This window comes from Oncorhynchus gorbuscha, linkage group LG15 (assembly GCF_021184085.1).
Source record: "Oncorhynchus gorbuscha isolate QuinsamMale2020 ecotype Even-year linkage group LG15, OgorEven_v1.0, whole genome shotgun sequence".
Lineage (NCBI taxonomy): Eukaryota > Metazoa > Chordata > Actinopteri > Salmoniformes > Salmonidae > Oncorhynchus > Oncorhynchus gorbuscha.
In genome coordinates, this window is record NC_060187.1 from 20,036,797 (window position 1) to 20,055,005 (window position 18,209).

The following is an 18,209-nucleotide window of genomic DNA, read 5'->3' on the forward strand; positions in this document are numbered from 1 at the left end:
TAAAAGGAGAGATAGAGGGGAGAGGTAGACAGAGTAAAAGGAGAGATAGAGAGGGGAAAGGTAGAGACAGAGTAAAAGGAGAGATAGAGAGGTAGAGACAGAGTAAAAGGAGAGATAGAGGGGAGAGGTAGAGACAGAGTAAAAGGAGAGATAGAGAGGGAAAGGTAGAGACAGAGTAAAAGGAGAGATAGAGGGAAAGGTAGAGACAGAGTAAAAGGAGAGATAGAGACAGGTAGAGGTAGACAGAGTAAAAGGAGAGATAGAGGGAGAGGTAGACAGAGTAAAAGGAGAGATAGAGAGGGGAAAGGTAGAGACAGAGTAAAAGGAGAGATAGGACAGAGTAAAAGGAGAGAGACAGAGACAGAGTAAAAGGAGAGATAGAGAGAGAGACAGAGTAAAAGGAGAGATAGAGGGGAGAGGTAGACAGAGTAAAAGGAGAGATAGAGAGGGAAAGGTAGAGACAGAGTAAAAGGAGAGATAGAGAGGGGAAAGGTAGAGACAGAGTAAAAGGAGAGATAGAGAGGTAGAGACAGAGTAAAAGGAGAGATAGAGACAGGGTAAAAGGAGAGATAGAGGTAGAGGTAGACAGAGTAAAAGGAGAGATAGAGAGGTAGAGAAAGGAGAGACAGAGGGAGAGAGTAAAAGGAGGAGAGATAGAGAGACAGAGTAAAAGGAGAGATGGAGAGGGAAAGGTAGAGACAGAGTAAAAGGAGAGATAGAGAGGTAGAGACAGAGTAAAAGGAGAGACAGAGTAAAAGGAGAGATAGAGAAAAGGAGAGATAGAGAGGTAGAGTAAAAGGAGAGACAGAGTAAAAGGAGAGAGAGGTAGAGACAGAGTAAAAGGAGAGATAGAGACAGAGTAAAAGGAGAGATAGAGGTAGAGACAGAGTAAAAGGAGAGATAGAGAGGGTAGAGACAGAGTAAAAGGAGAGACAGAGAGAGTAGAGACAGAGTAAAAGGAGAGATAGAGAGGTAGAGACAGACAGAGTAAAAGAGAGATAGAGAGGTAGAGACAGAGTAAAAGGAGAGATAGAGAGGGAAGGTAGAGACAGAGTAAAAGGAGAGATAGAGAGGTAGAGACAGAGTAAAAGAGATAGAGAGGGAGAGGTAGAGACAGAGTAAAAGGAGAGACAGAAGAGGTAGAGACAGAGTAAAAGGAGAGATAGAGAGGGAGAGAGACAGAGTAAAAGAGAGATAGAGAGGGAGTAGAGACAGAGTAAAAGGAGAGATAGAGAGGGGAAAGGTAGAGACAGAGTAAAAGGAGAGATAGAGAGGTAGAGACAGAGTAAAAGGAGAGATAGAGAGGGAAGGTAGAGACAGAGTAAAAGGAGAGATAGAGAGAGAGGGGAAAGGTAGAGACAGAGTAAAAGGAGAGAGAGAGTAGGAGAGAGAGGGGAAAGGTAGAGACAGAGTAAAAGGAGAGAGAGAGAGAGGTAGAGTAAAAGGAGAGATAGAGGGAGACAGAGTAAAAGGAGAGATAGAGGGGAAAGGGAGACAGAGTAAAAGGAGAGATAGAGAGTAGAGACAGAGTAAAAGGAGAGATAGAGGGGAAAGGTAGAGACAGAGTAAAAGGAGAGATAGAGAGGTAGAGACAGAGTAAAAGGAGATAGAGGGGAAAGGTAGAGACAGAGTAAAAGGAGAGATAGAGAGAGGGAGACAGAGGGAGAGAGAGACAGAGACAGAGTAAAAGGAGAGATAGAAGGGGAGAGGTAGAGACAGAGTAAAAGGAGAGACAGAGGGGAGAGGTAGAGACAGAGTAAAAGGAGAGAGAGTAAAAGGAAGAGAGAGACAGAGAAAAGGAGAGAGAGAGGAGAGGTAGAGACAGAGTAAAAGGAGAGATAGAGAGAGGTAGAGACAGAGTAAAAGGAGAGATAGAGAGAGAGGAGAGAGGTAGAGACAGAGTAGAGAGGGGAAAGGTAGAGACAGAGTAAAAGGAGAGATAGAGAGGGAGAGACAGAGTAAAAGGAGAGATAGAGACAGAGTAGAAGTAAAAGGAGAGATAGAGAGGGGAGAGGTAGAGAGTAAAAGGAGTAAAGGTAGAGACAGAGTAGGGAGAGATAGAAGGTAGAGACAGAGTAAAAGGAGAGATAGAGAGAGAGGAGAGAGTAGAGAGACAGAGTAAAAGGAGAGATAGAGAGGTAGAGACAGAGTAAAAGGAGAGATAGAGAGGTAGAGACAGAGTAAAAGGAGAGAGAGGGTAGAGACAGAGTAAAAGGAGAGATAGAGAGGTAGAGACAGAGTAAAAGGAGAGATAGAGAGGTAGAGACAGAGTAAAAGGAGAGATAGAGGTAGAGACAGAGTAAAAGGAGAGATAGACAGAGTAAAAGGGACAGAGTAAAAGGAGAGATAGAGGTAGAGACAGAGTAAAAGGAGAGATAGAGAGGGGAGAGACAGAGTAAAAGGAGAGAGGTAGAGACAGAGTAAAAGGAGAGATAGAGGTAGAGACAGAGTAAAAGGAGAGAGATAGGGGAGGTAGAGACAGAGGAAAAAGAGAGATCTAGAGACAGAGTAAAAGGAGAATAGAGGGTAGAGACAGAGTAAAAGGAGAGAGGAGGACAGAGAGACAGAGTAAAAGGAGAGATAGAGGGGAGAAAAGGAGAGATAGAGTAAAAGGAAGAGAGATAGAGAGGTAGAGACAGAGTAAAAGGAGAGATAGAGGTAGAGAGAGAGAGTAAAGAGGAGAGAGTAGAGACAGAGTAAAAGGAGAGATAGAGAGAGTAAAAGGAGAGATAGAGGTAGAGACAGAGTAAAAGGAGAGAGGTAGAGACAGAGTAAAAGGAGAGGAGAGGTAGAGACAGAGTAAAAGGAGAGATAGAGGAGAGACAGAGTAAAAGGAGACAGGGAGAGAGGAGTAAAAGGAGACAGAGTAAAAGGAGAGACAGAGTAAAAGGAGAGATAGAGGGGAGAGGTAGAGACAGAGTAAAAGGAGAGATAGAGAGGAGAGAGACAGAGTAAAAGGAGAGATAGAGAGGTAGAGACAGAGTAAAAGGAGAGATAGAGAGGGTAGACAGAGTAAAAGGAGAGAGAGACAGAGAGTAAAAGGAGAGATAGAGAGGGGAAAGAGAGACAGAGTAAAAGGAGAGATAGAGAGGGAGAGACAGAGTAAAAGGAGAGATAGAGAGTAAAAGGATAGAGATAGAGACAGAGTAAAAGGAGAGATAGAGGGGAAAGGTAGAGACAGAGTAAAAGGAGAGATAGAGAGGTAGAGACAGAGTAAAAGGAGAGATAGAGAGGGGAAAGGTAGAGACAGAGTAAAAGGAGAGAGAGAGGTAGAGACAGAGTAAAAGGAGAGATAGAGACAGAGTAAAAGGAGAGATAGAGGGGAGAGAGAGTAAAAGGAGAGATAGAGAGGGGAAAGGTAGAGACAGAGTAAAAGGAGAGATAGAGAGGTAGAGACAGAGTAAAAGGAGAGATAGAGGGGAGAGGTAGACAGAGTAAAAGGAGAGATAGAGAGGGGAAAGGTAGAGACAGAGTAAAAGGAGAGATAGAGAGGTAGAGACAGAGTAAAAGGAGAGATAGAGAGACAGAGTAAAAGGAGAGTAAAAGGAGAGAGAGGGAAAGGTAGAGACAGAGTAAAAGGAGAGAGAGAGGGAGAGGTAGAGACAGAGTAAAAGGAGAGATAGAGAGAGACAGAGTAAAAGGAGAGATAGAGAGGGGAAAGGTAGAGACAGAGTAAAAGGAGAGATAGAGAGGTAGAGACAGAGTAAAAGGAGAGATAGAGACAGAGTAAAAGGAGAGGGGAAAGGTAGACAGAGTAAAAGGAGAGAGAGAGGTAGAGACAGAGTAAAAGGAGAGAGAGAGAGACAGAGTAAAAGGAGAGAGAGAGGGGAGAGGTAGAGACAGAGTAAAAGGAGAGATAGAAAGGGAGACAGAGTAAAAGGAGAGGTAGAGACAGAGTAAAAGGAGAGATAGAGGGAAGGTAGAGACAGAGTAAAAGGAGAGAGAGAGAGGGGAAAGGAGACAGAGTAAAAGGAGAGATAGAGAGGGGAAAGGTAGAGACAGAGTAAAAGGAGAGATGAGAGGGAGAGGTAGAGACAGAGTAAAAGGAGAGATAGAGTAAAAGGAGAGATGAGAGGGGAGAGAGAGACAGAGTAAAAGGAGAGAGAGAGGTAGAGACAGAGTAAAAGGATAGAGGTAGAGACAGAGTAAAAGGAGAGATAGAGGGGAGGTAGAGACAGAGTAAAAGGAGAGATAGAGACAGAGTAAAAGGAGAGAGAGGGAGAGGTAGAGACAGAGTAAAAGGAGAGAGAGAGTAGAGACAGAGTAAAAGGAGAGAGAGGTAGAGACAGAGTAAAAGGAAGAGAGAGAGAGAGACAGAGTAAAAGGAGAACAGAGTAAAGGGAAGGTAGAGACAGAGTAAAAGGAGAGATAGAGAGGGGAAAGGTAGAGACAGAGTAAAAGGAGAGATAGAGGTAGAGACAGAGTAAAAGGAGAGATAGAGAGGGGAAAGGTAGAGACAGAGTAAAAGGAGAGATAGAGGGAGAGACAGAGTAAAAGGAGAGATAGAGGGAGAGAGTAGAAGGAGAGATAGAGAGGGGAAAGGTAGAGAAAAGGAGAGATAGAGGGAGAGATAGAGGGGGAAAGGTAGAGACAGAGTAAAAGGAGAGGAGAGATAGAGGTAGAGACAGAGTAAAAGGAGAGATAGAGGGAGAGGGTAGAGACAGAGTAAAAGGAGAGATAGAGAGGGAGGTAAAAGAGACAGAGTAAAAGGAGAGATAGAGACAGAGGGAGAGATAGAGAGGTAGAGACAGAGTAAAAGGAGAGATAGAGGGGAGAGGTAGAAAAGACAGAGTAAAAGGAGAGATAGAGGGGGAAGGTAGAGACAGAGTAAAAGGAGATAGAGAGAGTAAAAGGAGAGATAGAGAGGTAGAGACAGAGTAAAAGGAGAGAGAGTAGAGACAGAGTAAAAGGAGAGATAAAAGGAGAGAGAGTAGAGACAGAGTAAAAGGAGAGATAGAGGGAGAGAGGTAGAGGAGTAAAAGAGAGAGAGTAGAACAGAGGAGAGATAGAGAGGTAGGACAGAGAGGTAGACAGAGTAAAAGGAGAGATAGAGAGAGGTAGACAGAGTAAAAGGAGAGATAGAGAGGGGAAAGGTAGAGACAGAGTAAAAGGAGAGATAGAGAAAAGGGAGATAGAGGGGAGAGACAGAGTAAAAGGAGAGATAGAGAGGTAGAGGTAGACAGAGTAAAAGGAGAGATAGAGGGGAGAGGTAGACAGAGTAAAAGGAGAGATAGAGGGAGAGAGGTAGAGACAGAGTAAAAGGAGAGATAGAGAGGGAGAGGTAGACAGAGTAAAAGGAGAGATAGAGTAAAAGGAGAGATGAGAGGAGAGATAGAGACAGAGTAAAAGAGATAGAGAGGGAGAGAGGGGAGAGGTAGACAGAGTAAAAGGAGAGATGGAGAGGGGAGAGTAAAAGGTAGACAGAGAAAAGGAGAGATGGAGAGAGACAGAGTAAAAGGAGATAGAGAGTAGAGACAGGAGAGATAGAGACAGAGTAAAAGGAGAGATAGAGAGAGGAGTAAAAGGAGGATAGAGAGTAGAGAGAGTAAAAGGAGAGATAGAGAGACAGAGGGGAGAGGTAGAGAGACGGAGAGGTAGAGAGACGGAGAGGTAGAGAGACAGAGAGGGGAGAGGTAGAGGGACAGAGGGTTTGCAGCTGATCGTGCAGTATATACATATGGGAAGTCTCACGTAGAGTCAACAACAACACACCATTGTCTATTGCATTTACACGGATCACATTGTTGTTATAAACAACATGTAACTGCAGGTCTCTGATTTCAGTGATGAAATGTGTCTGCCATGGATTCAGTCAGTCAGACACTGTCAGACACACACACACTCGTTCATTTTTATATGTGCAACTGCAGGGATTTAGTTTCATATGATGAAATATATCTGCAAGGCTTGATGCCAGACACATACTCTCCATGAGAAATGAGTTTAACGCAGGGAGCAGATTAATACAGCTGGATCTCATACACACACATCAACCCACAGAAGACCATTACTGTATAATCTGTGTGGTGTGGAGGCTGGCTCCATGTATGTGCGTACGTGTGTGTTGTTTCCTTGCCAGTGTAAAGGTCTCACACTGTGTTCTATCTCACCATCAGAGCTGGAGCATGAGCTGCATAAGAAGCCAAAGAGGACCTGCATCGTCAAGATGACCAGCACCAGAAACCTGTGGAAGAACATCGTCGTGCTCTGTGTCAACTCGTAAGTCTGTCTGTGTGTGTGCACATCTGTATGGAAGGCCGTTGGGTAATGTGCCAAACAGAGCATGAATTTCATATGAGTTAGGTTTCCCATTGAGAAACAGTACATTGGCGACCGGGAGGTCCGTGGGGCGACGCACAATTGGCCTAGCGTCGTCCGGGTTAGGGAGGGTTTGGCCGGTAGGGACATCCTTGTCTCATCACACACCAGCGACTCCTGTGGCGGGCCGGGCGCAGTGCGTGCTAACCAAGGTTGCCAGGCACGGTGTTTCCTCCGACACATTGGTATGGCTGGCTTCCGGGTTGGATGGCGCTGTGTTAAGAAGCAGTGCGGCTTGGTTGGGTTGTGTATCGGAGGACGTCTCTCCCGAGCCCGTACGGGAGTTGTAGCGATGAGGCAAGATAGTAGCTACTAAAACAATTGGATACGACGAAATTGGGGAGAAAAATGGGGTAAAATAAAAAATAAAAATAAACAATAAATAAAATAGCCATTGTGGCTATGAAAAGGCTGTTTGTGGCTATGACAAGGCTGTTTGCCGGTATATAGTTTGTGGCTATGACAAGGCTGTTTGCCGGTATAGTTGGTGGCTATGACAAGGCTGTTTGCTGGTACACTTTGTGGCTATGACATGGTGGTGTGCCGGTACAGTTTGTGGCTATGACCTGGTTATATCAACGTTGTTCCAACCAACGTGAAATAGATATTAAATTGACGTCTTTGCCCAGTGGGCAATGTCTTAACCATTAGACCAGGAGAGATTAGACCAGGAGACCAGGAGAATACCCTTCTGCCAGAGAGTCCAGCTCACCTAGACCAGGAGAGAATACCCTTCTGCCAGAGAGTCCAACTCACCTAGACCAGGAGAGAATACCCTTCTGCCAGAGAGTCCAACTCACCTAGACCAGGAGAGAATACCCTTCTGCCAGAGAGTCCAACTCACCTAGACCAGGAGAGAATACCCTTCTGCCAGAGAGTCTAATTTACCTAGACCAGGAGAGAATACCCTTCTGCCAGAGAGTCTAATTTACCTAGACCAGGAGAGAATACCCTTCTGCCAGAGAGTCTAATTTACCTAGACCAGGAGAGAATACCCTTCTGCCAGAGAGTCTAATTTACCTAGACCAGGAGAGAATACCCTTCTGCCAGAGAGTCCAACTCACCTAGACCAGGAGAGAATACCCTTCTGCCAGAGAGTCCAACTCACCTAGACCAGGAGAGAATACCCTTCTGCCAGAGAGTCCAACTCACCTAGACCAGGAGAGAATACCCTTCTGCCAGAGAGTCCAACTCACCTAGACCAGGAGAGAATACCCTTCTGCCAGAGAGTCCAACTCACCTAGACCAGGAGAGAATACCCTTCTGCCAGAGAGTCCAACTCACCTAGACCAGGAGAGAATACCCTTCTGCCAGGGAGTCCAACTCACCTAGACCAGGAGAGAATACCCTTCTGCCAGAGAGTCTAACTCACCTTGACCAGGAGAGAATACCCTTCTGCCAGAGAGTCCAGCTCACCTAGACCAGGAGAGAATACCCTTCTGCCAGAGAGTCCAACTCACCTAGACCAGGAGAGAATACCCTTCTGCCAGAGAGTCCAACTCACCTAGACCAGGAGAGAATACCCTTCTGCCAGAGAGTCCAACTCACCTAGACCAGGAGAGAATACCCTTCTGCCAGAGTCCAACTCACCTAGACCAGGAGAGAATACCCTTCTGCCAGAGAGTCCAACTCACCTAGACACGGAGAGAATACCCTTCTGCCAGAGAGTCCAACTCACCTATATATCTCTCTTTCCTCAGGTTGACCGGGTACGGTATCCACCACTGTTTTGCCCGCAGTATGATGGACCCGGAGGCTCCTGTGTCGGCCATGTTTCACGCTGACTACTACACTATGGCTGGCATCGCCGTAGCGACGTGCCTGGCGCTTTGCCCGGCCGTGGCATTCATGGGTCGTCGGGGCGGACTGCTCACCTTCATGATCATCACCGCCCTGGCATCACTGTTGCAGCTGGGTCTGCTCAACTGTGAGTTGGAGACACACACACGTTTTATGCACACACACACAAATGAAACACAGATATATACATCTTATCTCTATGAAGTAAACATTTAGGTCAACCTTCAGTTTATGAAAGCCCATGTTTTGTCAGATGTTTTAACAAGTGACCAATGCAGGCATCCCCCTCATAATTCTTCATTCACAAATCGCTCTTTACATGGGTAAACACAAAGCAAAATCATCCCATTATAATTATAATTTGTCATAGACAAGTGTCATACTCAGATAATGGACTTACAGTGCTTCAGAGAAGTCATTACTAGGAGAATGTCACTTTCTGCATCATTACCTCTGTTCTTCAGTCATTATATCAGATCAACAGTATCTGTCAGACAAATAATGAGCTCTTCTAATGGCTATGCTCATGCTAATTTTCTCTATTTTTATTCCCCCTACCCTGGCCTTTGTTTGAAATAGTGATTGGCAAGTACAGCCTTCGCCATGACACAGGTACAGTTTGACTTTATACAATCATACTGATTGGAAGAATGCACTCATTGGTTCCAGGTATAACCCTTTAGGTTCCAGGTATAACCCTTTAGGTTCCAGGTATAACCCTTTAGGTTCCAGGTTAAACCCTTTAGGTTCTAGGTATAACGCTTTAGGTTCCAGGTTAAACCCTTTAGGTTCCATGTATAACCCTTTAGGTTCCAGGTATAACCCTTTAGGTTCCAGGTTAAACCCTTTAGGTTCCAGGTATAACCCTTTAGGTTCCAGGTATAACCCTTTAGGTTCCAGGTATAACCCTTTAGGTTCCAGGTTAAACCCTTTAGGTTCCAGGTTAAACCCTTTAGATTCCAGGTTAAACCCTTTAGATTCCAGGTATAACCCTTTAGGTTCCATGTATAACCCTTTAGGTTCCAGGGTAAACCCTTTAGGTTCCAAGTATAACCCTTTAGGTTTCAGGTATAACCCTTTAGGTTTCAGGTATAACCGTTTAGGTTCTAGGTTAAACCCTTTTAACCTGGGGAGGCAGGCAGCCTAGTGGTTAGAGCGTTGGGACAGTAACTGAAAGGTTGCTAGATTGAATCCCCGAGCAGACAAGATAAAAATCTGTCTTTCTGCCCCTGAACAAAGCTGTTAACACACTGTTCCTAGGCTGTCATTGTAAAAAGGAATTAGTTCTTAACTGACTTGCCTAGTTAAATAAAGGTAAAAAAGGGGGTTCTACTTAGAACCAAAAAGGGTTGACCTATTGGGACAACCAAATAACTGTTTTTGGAACCATTTTTCTAAGAGTATATGCCGGTCAGTTGCTCTACAGGCCAGCCTCAGGCTCCATCTGTTGATTTTGTGTTGTAGAATATACAAAACAGTCATTAAATCAAATGAATGGCTAGTCAGTACACCACGGTGTTTGGTTTTTATTAAGTGAAATGTTTATACTTATGATGTATGTGTATCACCTCCTCTCGTGTCCCTCCTCCTCTCACCTATCACAAGTGAAATGTGAAATGTTTATACTTATGATGTATGTGTATCACCTCCTCTCGTGTCCCTCCTCCTCTCGTGTCTCACCTCCTCTCGTGTCCCTCCTCCTCTTGTGTGGTTAGTTCTGAGGGACACGCTAAACAGGAAGTTCTCTGTGGCATTCTCCATCATTGGAATGTTCTCCTCTCATGCCGTCAGCACCCTCAGCATCTTCTTCTGCGCTGAGATCACTCCCACCGTCATCAGGTAACACACACACCTGTGTATGCTCTGACTGCACCCACACACACCTAGTTATTTGATTCCTATAACTACACACTACAGGTGGTTTGTGACACCTTAATTGGGAGGACGGGTTTGTGGTAATGGCTGGAGCGGAACATGTGGAAAGGTATCAACAACAACATCAAACACATGGACACCATTCCATTCGCCCCTTCCAGCTATTATGAGCCATCCTCCCCTCAGCAGCCTCCACTGCTACTCACCAAGTTTTAGGTTTGTGTTAGTGGCCTACTAGCGCCATCTTTTGGTGTAGTCTGTATGTGTCATATAAATGCAATTTGACAGAGACTGCTGTTCTAGAATGTAGATCAGGGACGGGCAACTGGCGGCCCACAGATAGTAGTATAGTAAACTGTGTAGAATTGCAGGAAATTAAGTGTAAAACTGACTCTCCCTATGTCTCTCTTCCTCCCCCAGGGGTGGTAGTCTGGGCCTGGTCCTGGCCAGTGCTGGCTTCGGCATGCTGACAGCCCCCATCATGGAGCTCCACAACCAGAAGGGCTACTTCCTGCATCATATGATCTTCGCTGCCTGCACCCTGCTGTGCATCATCTGTCTCCTACTGCTGCCAGAGCCGCGCAACCAGCCCCTGCCAGAGAGCCTCGCGGACGGGGAGAGCTACACTCGCCAGCCCCTCCTCACCCACCGGCCTGGAGAGCAGCACCTCCTTCTCACCAAGCCTGGGGATAGGGACTTATACTCCCGGGTCCACGACACGCCGCGGCATCTTACGGCCACCGGGGGCGCCACAACAGCAGCGGCGACTGCTCTTGCAGCAGTGCCGACGTTGTATGTTACCGGAGGGGGGGTGATCAGTAATATTATGGTGTCAAATGGGGTGGGAGGGTCGTCGTAGCAGCAGACACACACTCTTCTCTGACACACACAGACAGAGGATAGGACGAGACTGTGCTGTAGGGATGGCAGGGACTGTCCCAAATAAACTGTCCCACTACTGGTCACTGTCATGACTGGCCCGGTCTGATGTGATCATGCAGTCAGGAGAACATGGAATAATTCCGCTTGTCAGATTCTTCCATGAGGAACTCTTTAATTTTAAAACATTCCCATTCTGGTGGGTTTAATGGACAAATTATCCCTCTCATTAGACTCATGATGCGATCTCTCCACGTTGTGTTAGTCTGAAAGGGGGAAATCGAGCTTCCCCAATCATGGACATCCAAGATTTGGCCAAAAGAAAAAACGAATGACTATTCAGATGCCCCAGGAGGGCATCAATGGTTGGATTTAAATGGGTCGTAATGTAATATGGTGATGGGTTAGCCTGTAGAGTAGTGATTCTCTGCATCCTAAATGTCACCATATTCCCTATATAGTGTACTGCTTTTGACCAGGGACTGCATAGTGCACTACTCATGACCCGAGGCCTATCTATAGGGAATAGGGTACTATTTTGGACACTCAATATGATTTAGTAGAACAGGATCTTGGAACAAAATATGGGAAATTATGTCTTTGCAATTAACTGAAACTCATTACAATGACTTACATGCATTAGTGCCCATAGGGTAGTTGTTGCCAAGGGTTGTCAGTGTGTAGAATGAGCAGCATGGTTCCATGCTGAGGGATGCCATGGTGTCTGTAAGTTATCAGCAGAGTAGTGTACTCAAACCGCATAGAGACAAAGGTATAGAGCAGCAGAACAGACACTGTATTCTATATTTCATTTGAAACATCATGGCTTTCAACGGTGATGTGTGCTCTATGCATTTAATTTCCCTCTACTTATTTATTTTTGCACTAAAATTCAAAGTTAAATCAAACGTAATACAATATTTGTCAGCCAACTTGTTTTAGGTGAAACTGCTGCGCTCTAAATTGAATAAAAGGGTAGGCCTATATACTGTTGCCTACTTGATGGGTTTATTTATGAATTTGTGCCTCCCACCCCCATCAAAAGTCCAAGTTGGCACTTTATGCTTAGTAGGAGTGGAATCACTATGAGGACTTTAGAAAACAGAGTATTGCTTCCCCCATGTAATGTTGGTGAATGATGGTTGTCAACACAATGCTGTGAGTGACAGTCGGAAACCTAAAAACTGTGATGGAAAAGGATTTGAACTTGACCTTTTCATGGTGTTTTTATTTACGTATTCTATGGTGTTGAGTGGACAATACTAGTTAGTTACTAGTATGTGCAGAATATGTCCCAAATAGCACCCTATTTGCTACATAGTGCACTACTTGGTCAAAAGTAGTGCACTACATAGGGAATAGGGTACAATTTGAGATTGAGCCTGTCTCCACTATGAAACATATGTTTCTGAATGGCTTTATCATGATGGTTCTTTTGTTTAAAAAATAAAATTAAAATGGGACAGGCTACTTTGAAAGAATCGTTCAGTAATTCAGTATTTATTTTTGTCATGTTGCCAAGGGCATTCTTTTTGCTTGAAATACCTTTAATTTAGCTAATTCTGACCTTTCCTGTTCCTGTTCTCAACACTGTGGTAAATAATGTTAGTATATTGGTGTTTTTAGGACTTGTTTCAACCCGTCTCTTTAGCACGGTTAAATAATGGCTGGCCATGCCACGAAGCACAATGTCTATCAGGGTTTTGAAATGGTTAGTGTCTAGCTTATTAGGTTAGTACAATAGTGTGATCTAGTTCGAACAGCTGTGACTTACAGGGTGTTTGTATACAAACTCTACTCTAACATACAAATTATTAATACACACCTTACATTGGCGACCTCAGGTGATTTTATTTGGCTCCCCAAGTTTTCTGAAAAGACCGTAGAAACACCAGCAAATCAGCTCCAACTGATTTTAATTTTAGAAGTCTGTTCCAAAGTATTCCCACGCATAAGAGATTTGTGACCGTATACAAATGTAAACAAGGTTTGAAATGATTTGTTTTCGTCAACTATATCTATTTGGGCTTCGTTGTCAATTTGCAGTCTACAAATTATTTTTAAGTATGACCTGGCCCCCTGACCATCCACTCAACCAAAATAAATCAGCCGCTGCTGAATCTAGTTAATGATCCCTGATGTATGGACTATCATATCATCAATTATTTTCATAGGACAATTTTGTCACACAATGTACATAGAGGACCTTAAAGGCCAAGTATACTCTATACATTTCTACCATGAACCATAGTTGATGCAAATGGCACATATTTTGACGGTGGATACCTTGTATTGTTTATTTGGTAGTTTGTAAATGTTTATCAATGAAATATTGTGGTAAAATAAATGAAATTCCATGAGTGATTGTCAACCACTAATATTTTCTAAATGTTTTTTTACATGATGCACTTGTACATATTAAAACCATAAATGTTGTTTTGATAATAAACCACTTAATGTATTGTTTGTCAATAAATGAACACTATCGAGGTGATACATGTGATCTCTAAGTTTGTAGGTGGGCAGTGGGCACAGGAAATGTTGTGTGTCTGCAGCCTCTAAACAGAGACAGTCTCTGGTTAGATCTCAAGCAAGTGCTAAAACAGCAAGTGACAAACAGTCTAGACAGGTAGGTAATGTTCTCTCCATTGTATTATTTTGGTAAAAAGTCAATATAAATGGGGGAAAGATTAGAAGAAAAAAACAATTAATACAAAAATATATATTTTGTAGTCCTGTATTTGCGGACAGATACAGCTCCGTCTTTATAGAGCTCCGACTTTCTGACCTGATTTTCTTTCTCCCAAATTCCCAGTTGTCGTGACAGCACCATCATGATAGAATGAAGCTGGACAATCCCTTCAGTCTGTGGAGGATACAGCCAATCTTCCGAGAGATAGGATATTGACAGGAAGATGAAGAAAGGGGTGCTTACTCAATTTCTGCGCCAGTGAATTCTGGGTGGTTTCAGATGGGTCCTCCAGGACTAAGGTAGACGGCGGCATCGAATCCTGAATACACACACCTGATATAATATCTTTAACGTAGCTAGCTAGAAACATGACACAGTGAAGCTAGCTAGCTTCCAATCTCTGTTAGCTAGTCTGCTTTGTAACCGTGTATTTGTTGTACAGTAGGCTACTCACAAATGTACTTCCATTGAAACAACCAAGTTGGACAAGACTGGGTTCGAGCCGAACCAAAGGAGAGAAAAACATTGAATTTCATGACGTGAAAGTGAACCGTTTGCTCCAGAATCTTCTCTGAGATATCGTGCACTGTAATGGCATCGCCTACTGCTCCATTTTCTGATATGTTCATTTTGAATAGATGTTTGTAGGAAGACAAGTAGCTACGACTCAACGAGACGATTCATTTGAATTTGTTCAACCTACTCATGTGCGCCCGTAAATCAAGTCACTTCCTGGTTTCTGGAACGCGTAAGCAATCGATAGAAGCACTTGCACGTGATTCTGAACGTCATGATAAACATGATTGGCTAGCTGTGTATTGTTCCCGCCTTTGCTTGAATGTCATTCGGTCCTCAAAGTGTCAACATCTTTTCGAAGCCGGAAATCTTTGCAAGCTCGGAATTTCGGCATGAAAAATGCTAAGGTGGTTAGAAGTTGACGAGTATCTTTAGGTTTAATTTAAGTTGTTAAAGCGTTAATATTTTCTCAAAATGTCCAAAATAAAGCTGTTGAATCTGTTTATCACCGAACGGTTAACAACGGCAGCTGTTGAGCTATTTGGAGAAAATAAAACCGAGTACCATGACCGATTAAAATCAGCGGCAGTTGATATATTCAGGATAGTGGAAAAGACGATAATAGAGTACTTGGAAGAGATATCCAGCTCAAAGCAGGAGAATGTTCGTCTGCGGAGGATTATTCTGGATTTGGGAGCAGGTTTGTGACTAGTAAACAGCATACGATTAAAACAATACAGATGACTGCTAATGCACATATTAATCCACAGTTGCATTCGTCGCAGTAGTAGAAGGGCGGTAGACTGACAGTCTTAAAGCGATGATGTCACTCTTTGCCACTCCAGAATGCCTGAGTCAGAACCTGTTTTTTGTTGTTGCTGCTAACATTCCAATCCTTGTATTCAGTGTCATTGCCCCAAAAAATTAGCATGACAAGGAGTGGAATGTTAGCTCAAACAAACTATATTTCCCCAGGTTAAGAAGCTGGGCATAGGCCTAAATAATTGTGAAGGTAGCCAACTTGAATTGATGTGAATTGTGTTTGAGTTATTTATCGAATGTGTAGAACCTTATTTCCCATCCTTCTCCCCAGACCCCCAGCAGCTAACTCGGGAGATTCCACCTAAGCAGCATCAACAACCATACTGTGAGCAGGAGTGGAGCCCCAGTCGGGTGCAGGAGACAGAGAACACATTGATTACAGAGCAACAGGAGGAACTCAAGGCCAGTCAGGATACCACAGAGGTCACACAGTTTATATTTCCTCCTCCCTATGTGGAACGTGACTGTAATCAGGACAGTGAAAGGGACCCTCTACCCACCAACACCACTGTCGGAATCAAAACAGAACCTGATGATGGAGAGGACTACGGAGTATCAGAACCAATCATTGACTCTCAGCCCCTCTCTGAACTTGGTCTACATCCAGACTCTAAAGTCTGCACTGAGGCCAAGATAACCAGTGAGCTGAAAGCACCGTTGAGGGCTCACACAGAGAAGCGGTTACACATGTGTACTGTGTGCAGGAAAAGCTTCACCAGGGCAGGCCAGTTAAAAATACATCAGAGAATTATTCACATCGGTGAGAAACCATACAGCTGTACTGAATGTGGCAAATCATTCAACCACAAGGAAATCCTGGACAGGCATATAAACACTCACACAGGAGTGACACCATACAAATGCCCTGTGTGCAGTCAATGCTTCATTAGCAGAAGCCATTTAGGAAATCACCAGAAAATTCATCAGAAAGATGAAAAGCCATATAAGTGCAAAGAATGTTCCAGGTCCTTCAAAGGCAAGGGAGCTCTGGTCAGGCATATGAAGACTCACAATGGAGAGAAACCTTATCAATGTTTTGAGTGTGACAAAGGTTTCACACGCCAGGGACATCTGACAGAGCATATGAGATCCCACACAGGAGGGGAGAGCCTATTTAAATGTCCTGTGTGTGAGAAATCCTGTATATCAGCCGTGGTTCTAAAACGCCATCAGCTAATTCACACCGGAGTGAAACCATGCAGCTGCCAGGAGTGCGGAAAAAGCTACAGTCTGAAGGCAACACTAAAAGAGCATATGAGGAGCCACACAGGGCAACGACTTCAGTGTCCTATGTGTGAAAAATGTTTCACATTTAAAGCAGGTCTAAGACAACACCTAAAAACTCACAATAGAGAGACACCATACGTGTGCAGCGATTGCAGTCAAAGTTTCAGCCGTAAATCGGACTTAATCGGGCATATGCGCACTCATACAGGAGAGAGATTATTCCGGTGCCTTCTATGTGAGAAATGCTTTATATCAGACTGTGATTTAAAACGCCACCAGCGGATCCACACTGGTGAGAAACCATACAGCTGCAAGGAATGCGACAAAAGCTTCACTCTTAAGGGAGGTCTGAAAACGCACATGAAGATACACACAACACGGAAACCCTACTGCTGCCATGAATGTGGCAAATGCTTCCTCCACAATACTAGACTGACAGACCACATGAGGAGCCACACAGGGGAGCAGCCGTACAAGTGTGATGTCTGCGGGAAATGCTTTATCTATTCGAGCGATTTGAAAAAGCATGAGAGAATTCACACAGGTGAGGAACCATACAGGTGTGTTGAATGTAACAAATGCTTCAACTACGAGGGTAATTTGCTAAGCCATATGAGGGTACACACAGGGGAGACAGGAGAGGAAGGAGAGGAGCCTCCAGCGTATCTCTGCAGCGATTGCGGCAAAAGCTTCCATCAGATGCGAAACCTTAAGCAGCATATGAAGAGTCACAAACAGAAGGCAATGCTGCAGTGCACTATGTGTGAAAAAGCTTTTCCAAAAGAAAGCCAACTCAAACTCCACGAGAGAATTCACACTGGAGAGAAACCGTACCTGTGTAACACTTGTGGGAAAAGCTTTAGCAGGAAGGAACACCTGAATGGTCACATGAGGACTCATTCAGGGGAGAAACCATACATGTGTCCTTCGTGTGGTAAATGCTTTTTATCAACAAGTGATCTTAAACGCCATCAGAGAATTCACACTGGCGAGAAACCGTTTCGCTGTAACTATTGCGATAAATGCTTCAATCAGATGAGTTCCCTGAAATCACACATGAATAACATTCACAAGAGGGAGAGCATGTAGTTCTCGGTCAGGTATAAAATGTGTCCATCAAAAGATGGATAGGCTCATTGTAACTGCCACTGTTGTGCCTGTCAGAACACACTGTACATAAAGACTTTACCAGCGGTGAAAGTACAATTCATTTCTTCCCACTACGGGACCAACATACGCTTGTGCCTATAGACCCAATAAATGTATTGGCCTAATCAGATAATTACTATTCATTCAAAAGGATGTGTGTGGACCTAGAAGATTTTTCATAACTTTTCAAATGTATTAACTAGTATTGTGGTATAAACGCAACCAGTCATTATGTTTTTATCTGATTATCAAACAATCACTTCAAAGGGCTCCAAGCTCATCCACTCAACATATTTCCAGCCTCCAAACCAGTGGTTGACTTGGGCAGGACCTCACATGAACTGAGTACTGGTACTTCAAATGTTCTACTGCTTGAGCTCCTGTTCCTCTTATAAAATATTAGCTCAAAAGTACCGGAACCTATTTCAGTCCAAGTCGAGCCCTCGTTGCAAACAGTGGTGACCCTTTCCAGTCATCTGTTACACAAAACACCAAAAAGTCTAATGACATTTGGTGATAGTCATTCGGCGAAAGAATTGAAACATCCACTGCTGTCCGCACGCATCTATGTCAGCCACTCATCTCTACCTTGGCAAAATTTCAGTGTTCTCATCTGACCACATCGCATATTGGAGCATAGGCTATACCACCAGTTTAAGTCCATTTGCTAATTTTCTTGACATTTTGTTTTAATCATTGTGATAGGTTCATGTTTAACTGGTACTGCATACCCAAACTATTTATTGTGCTGGGACGCCGTACCACACCACCTTACTTTCACCCCTGCTGTTTACTAAATGTCTGATTAAAATTGTAATTGAATGACTATCATTTTCCAACTTTTCTTTTGCTTTGTTTTACATGGCATAACAGTTAGTGCAAATGCAACATTTACATAACATGCCATATATGACACAACAGTACAAAACAG

At 43.9% G+C, this 18,209-nt stretch overlaps 2 protein-coding genes across 2 annotated transcripts in view; both read left to right on the plus strand.

Annotated features, from left to right (window-relative positions):
• LOC123996718 (solute carrier family 22 member 23-like) overlaps positions 1-13,366 on the plus strand; it is a 53,365-nt gene extending 39,999 nt beyond the window's left edge. Inside the window, exons 6-10 of the mRNA XM_046300350.1 lie at positions 6,117-6,219; positions 8,019-8,245; positions 8,698-8,730; positions 9,834-9,957; positions 10,414-13,366. Of these exons, the coding sequence (XP_046156306.1) occupies positions 6,117-6,219; positions 8,019-8,245; positions 8,698-8,730; positions 9,834-9,957; positions 10,414-10,852 (926 nt within the window). The 3' untranslated portion in view covers positions 10,853-13,366. The remainder of the gene's footprint in view (positions 1-6,116; positions 6,220-8,018; positions 8,246-8,697; positions 8,731-9,833; positions 9,958-10,413) is intronic.
• Positions 13,367-14,447: 1,081 nt separating this feature from the next.
• Positions 14,448-18,104, plus strand: LOC123996716 (oocyte zinc finger protein XlCOF6-like). The gene is made up of 2 exons (XM_046300349.1): positions 14,448-14,780; positions 15,174-18,104. The coding sequence occupies exons 1-2, from the start codon at positions 14,555-14,557 to the stop codon at positions 17,216-17,218; spliced, it is 2,271 nt and encodes a 756-aa protein (XP_046156305.1). The 5' UTR covers positions 14,448-14,554; the 3' UTR covers positions 17,219-18,104.
• Positions 18,105-18,209: the final 105 nt, after the last annotated feature.

Coding starts and splice junctions, on each gene's coding strand:
- LOC123996716 (XM_046300349.1), top strand. CDS start 14,555: ATGTCCAAAATAAAGCTGTTGAATCTGTTTATCACCGAACGGTTAACA. Junction 14,781..15,173: donor TATTCTGGATTTGGGAGCAG/GTTTGTGACTAG, acceptor CCTTCTCCCCAG/ACCCCCAGCAGCTAACTCGG.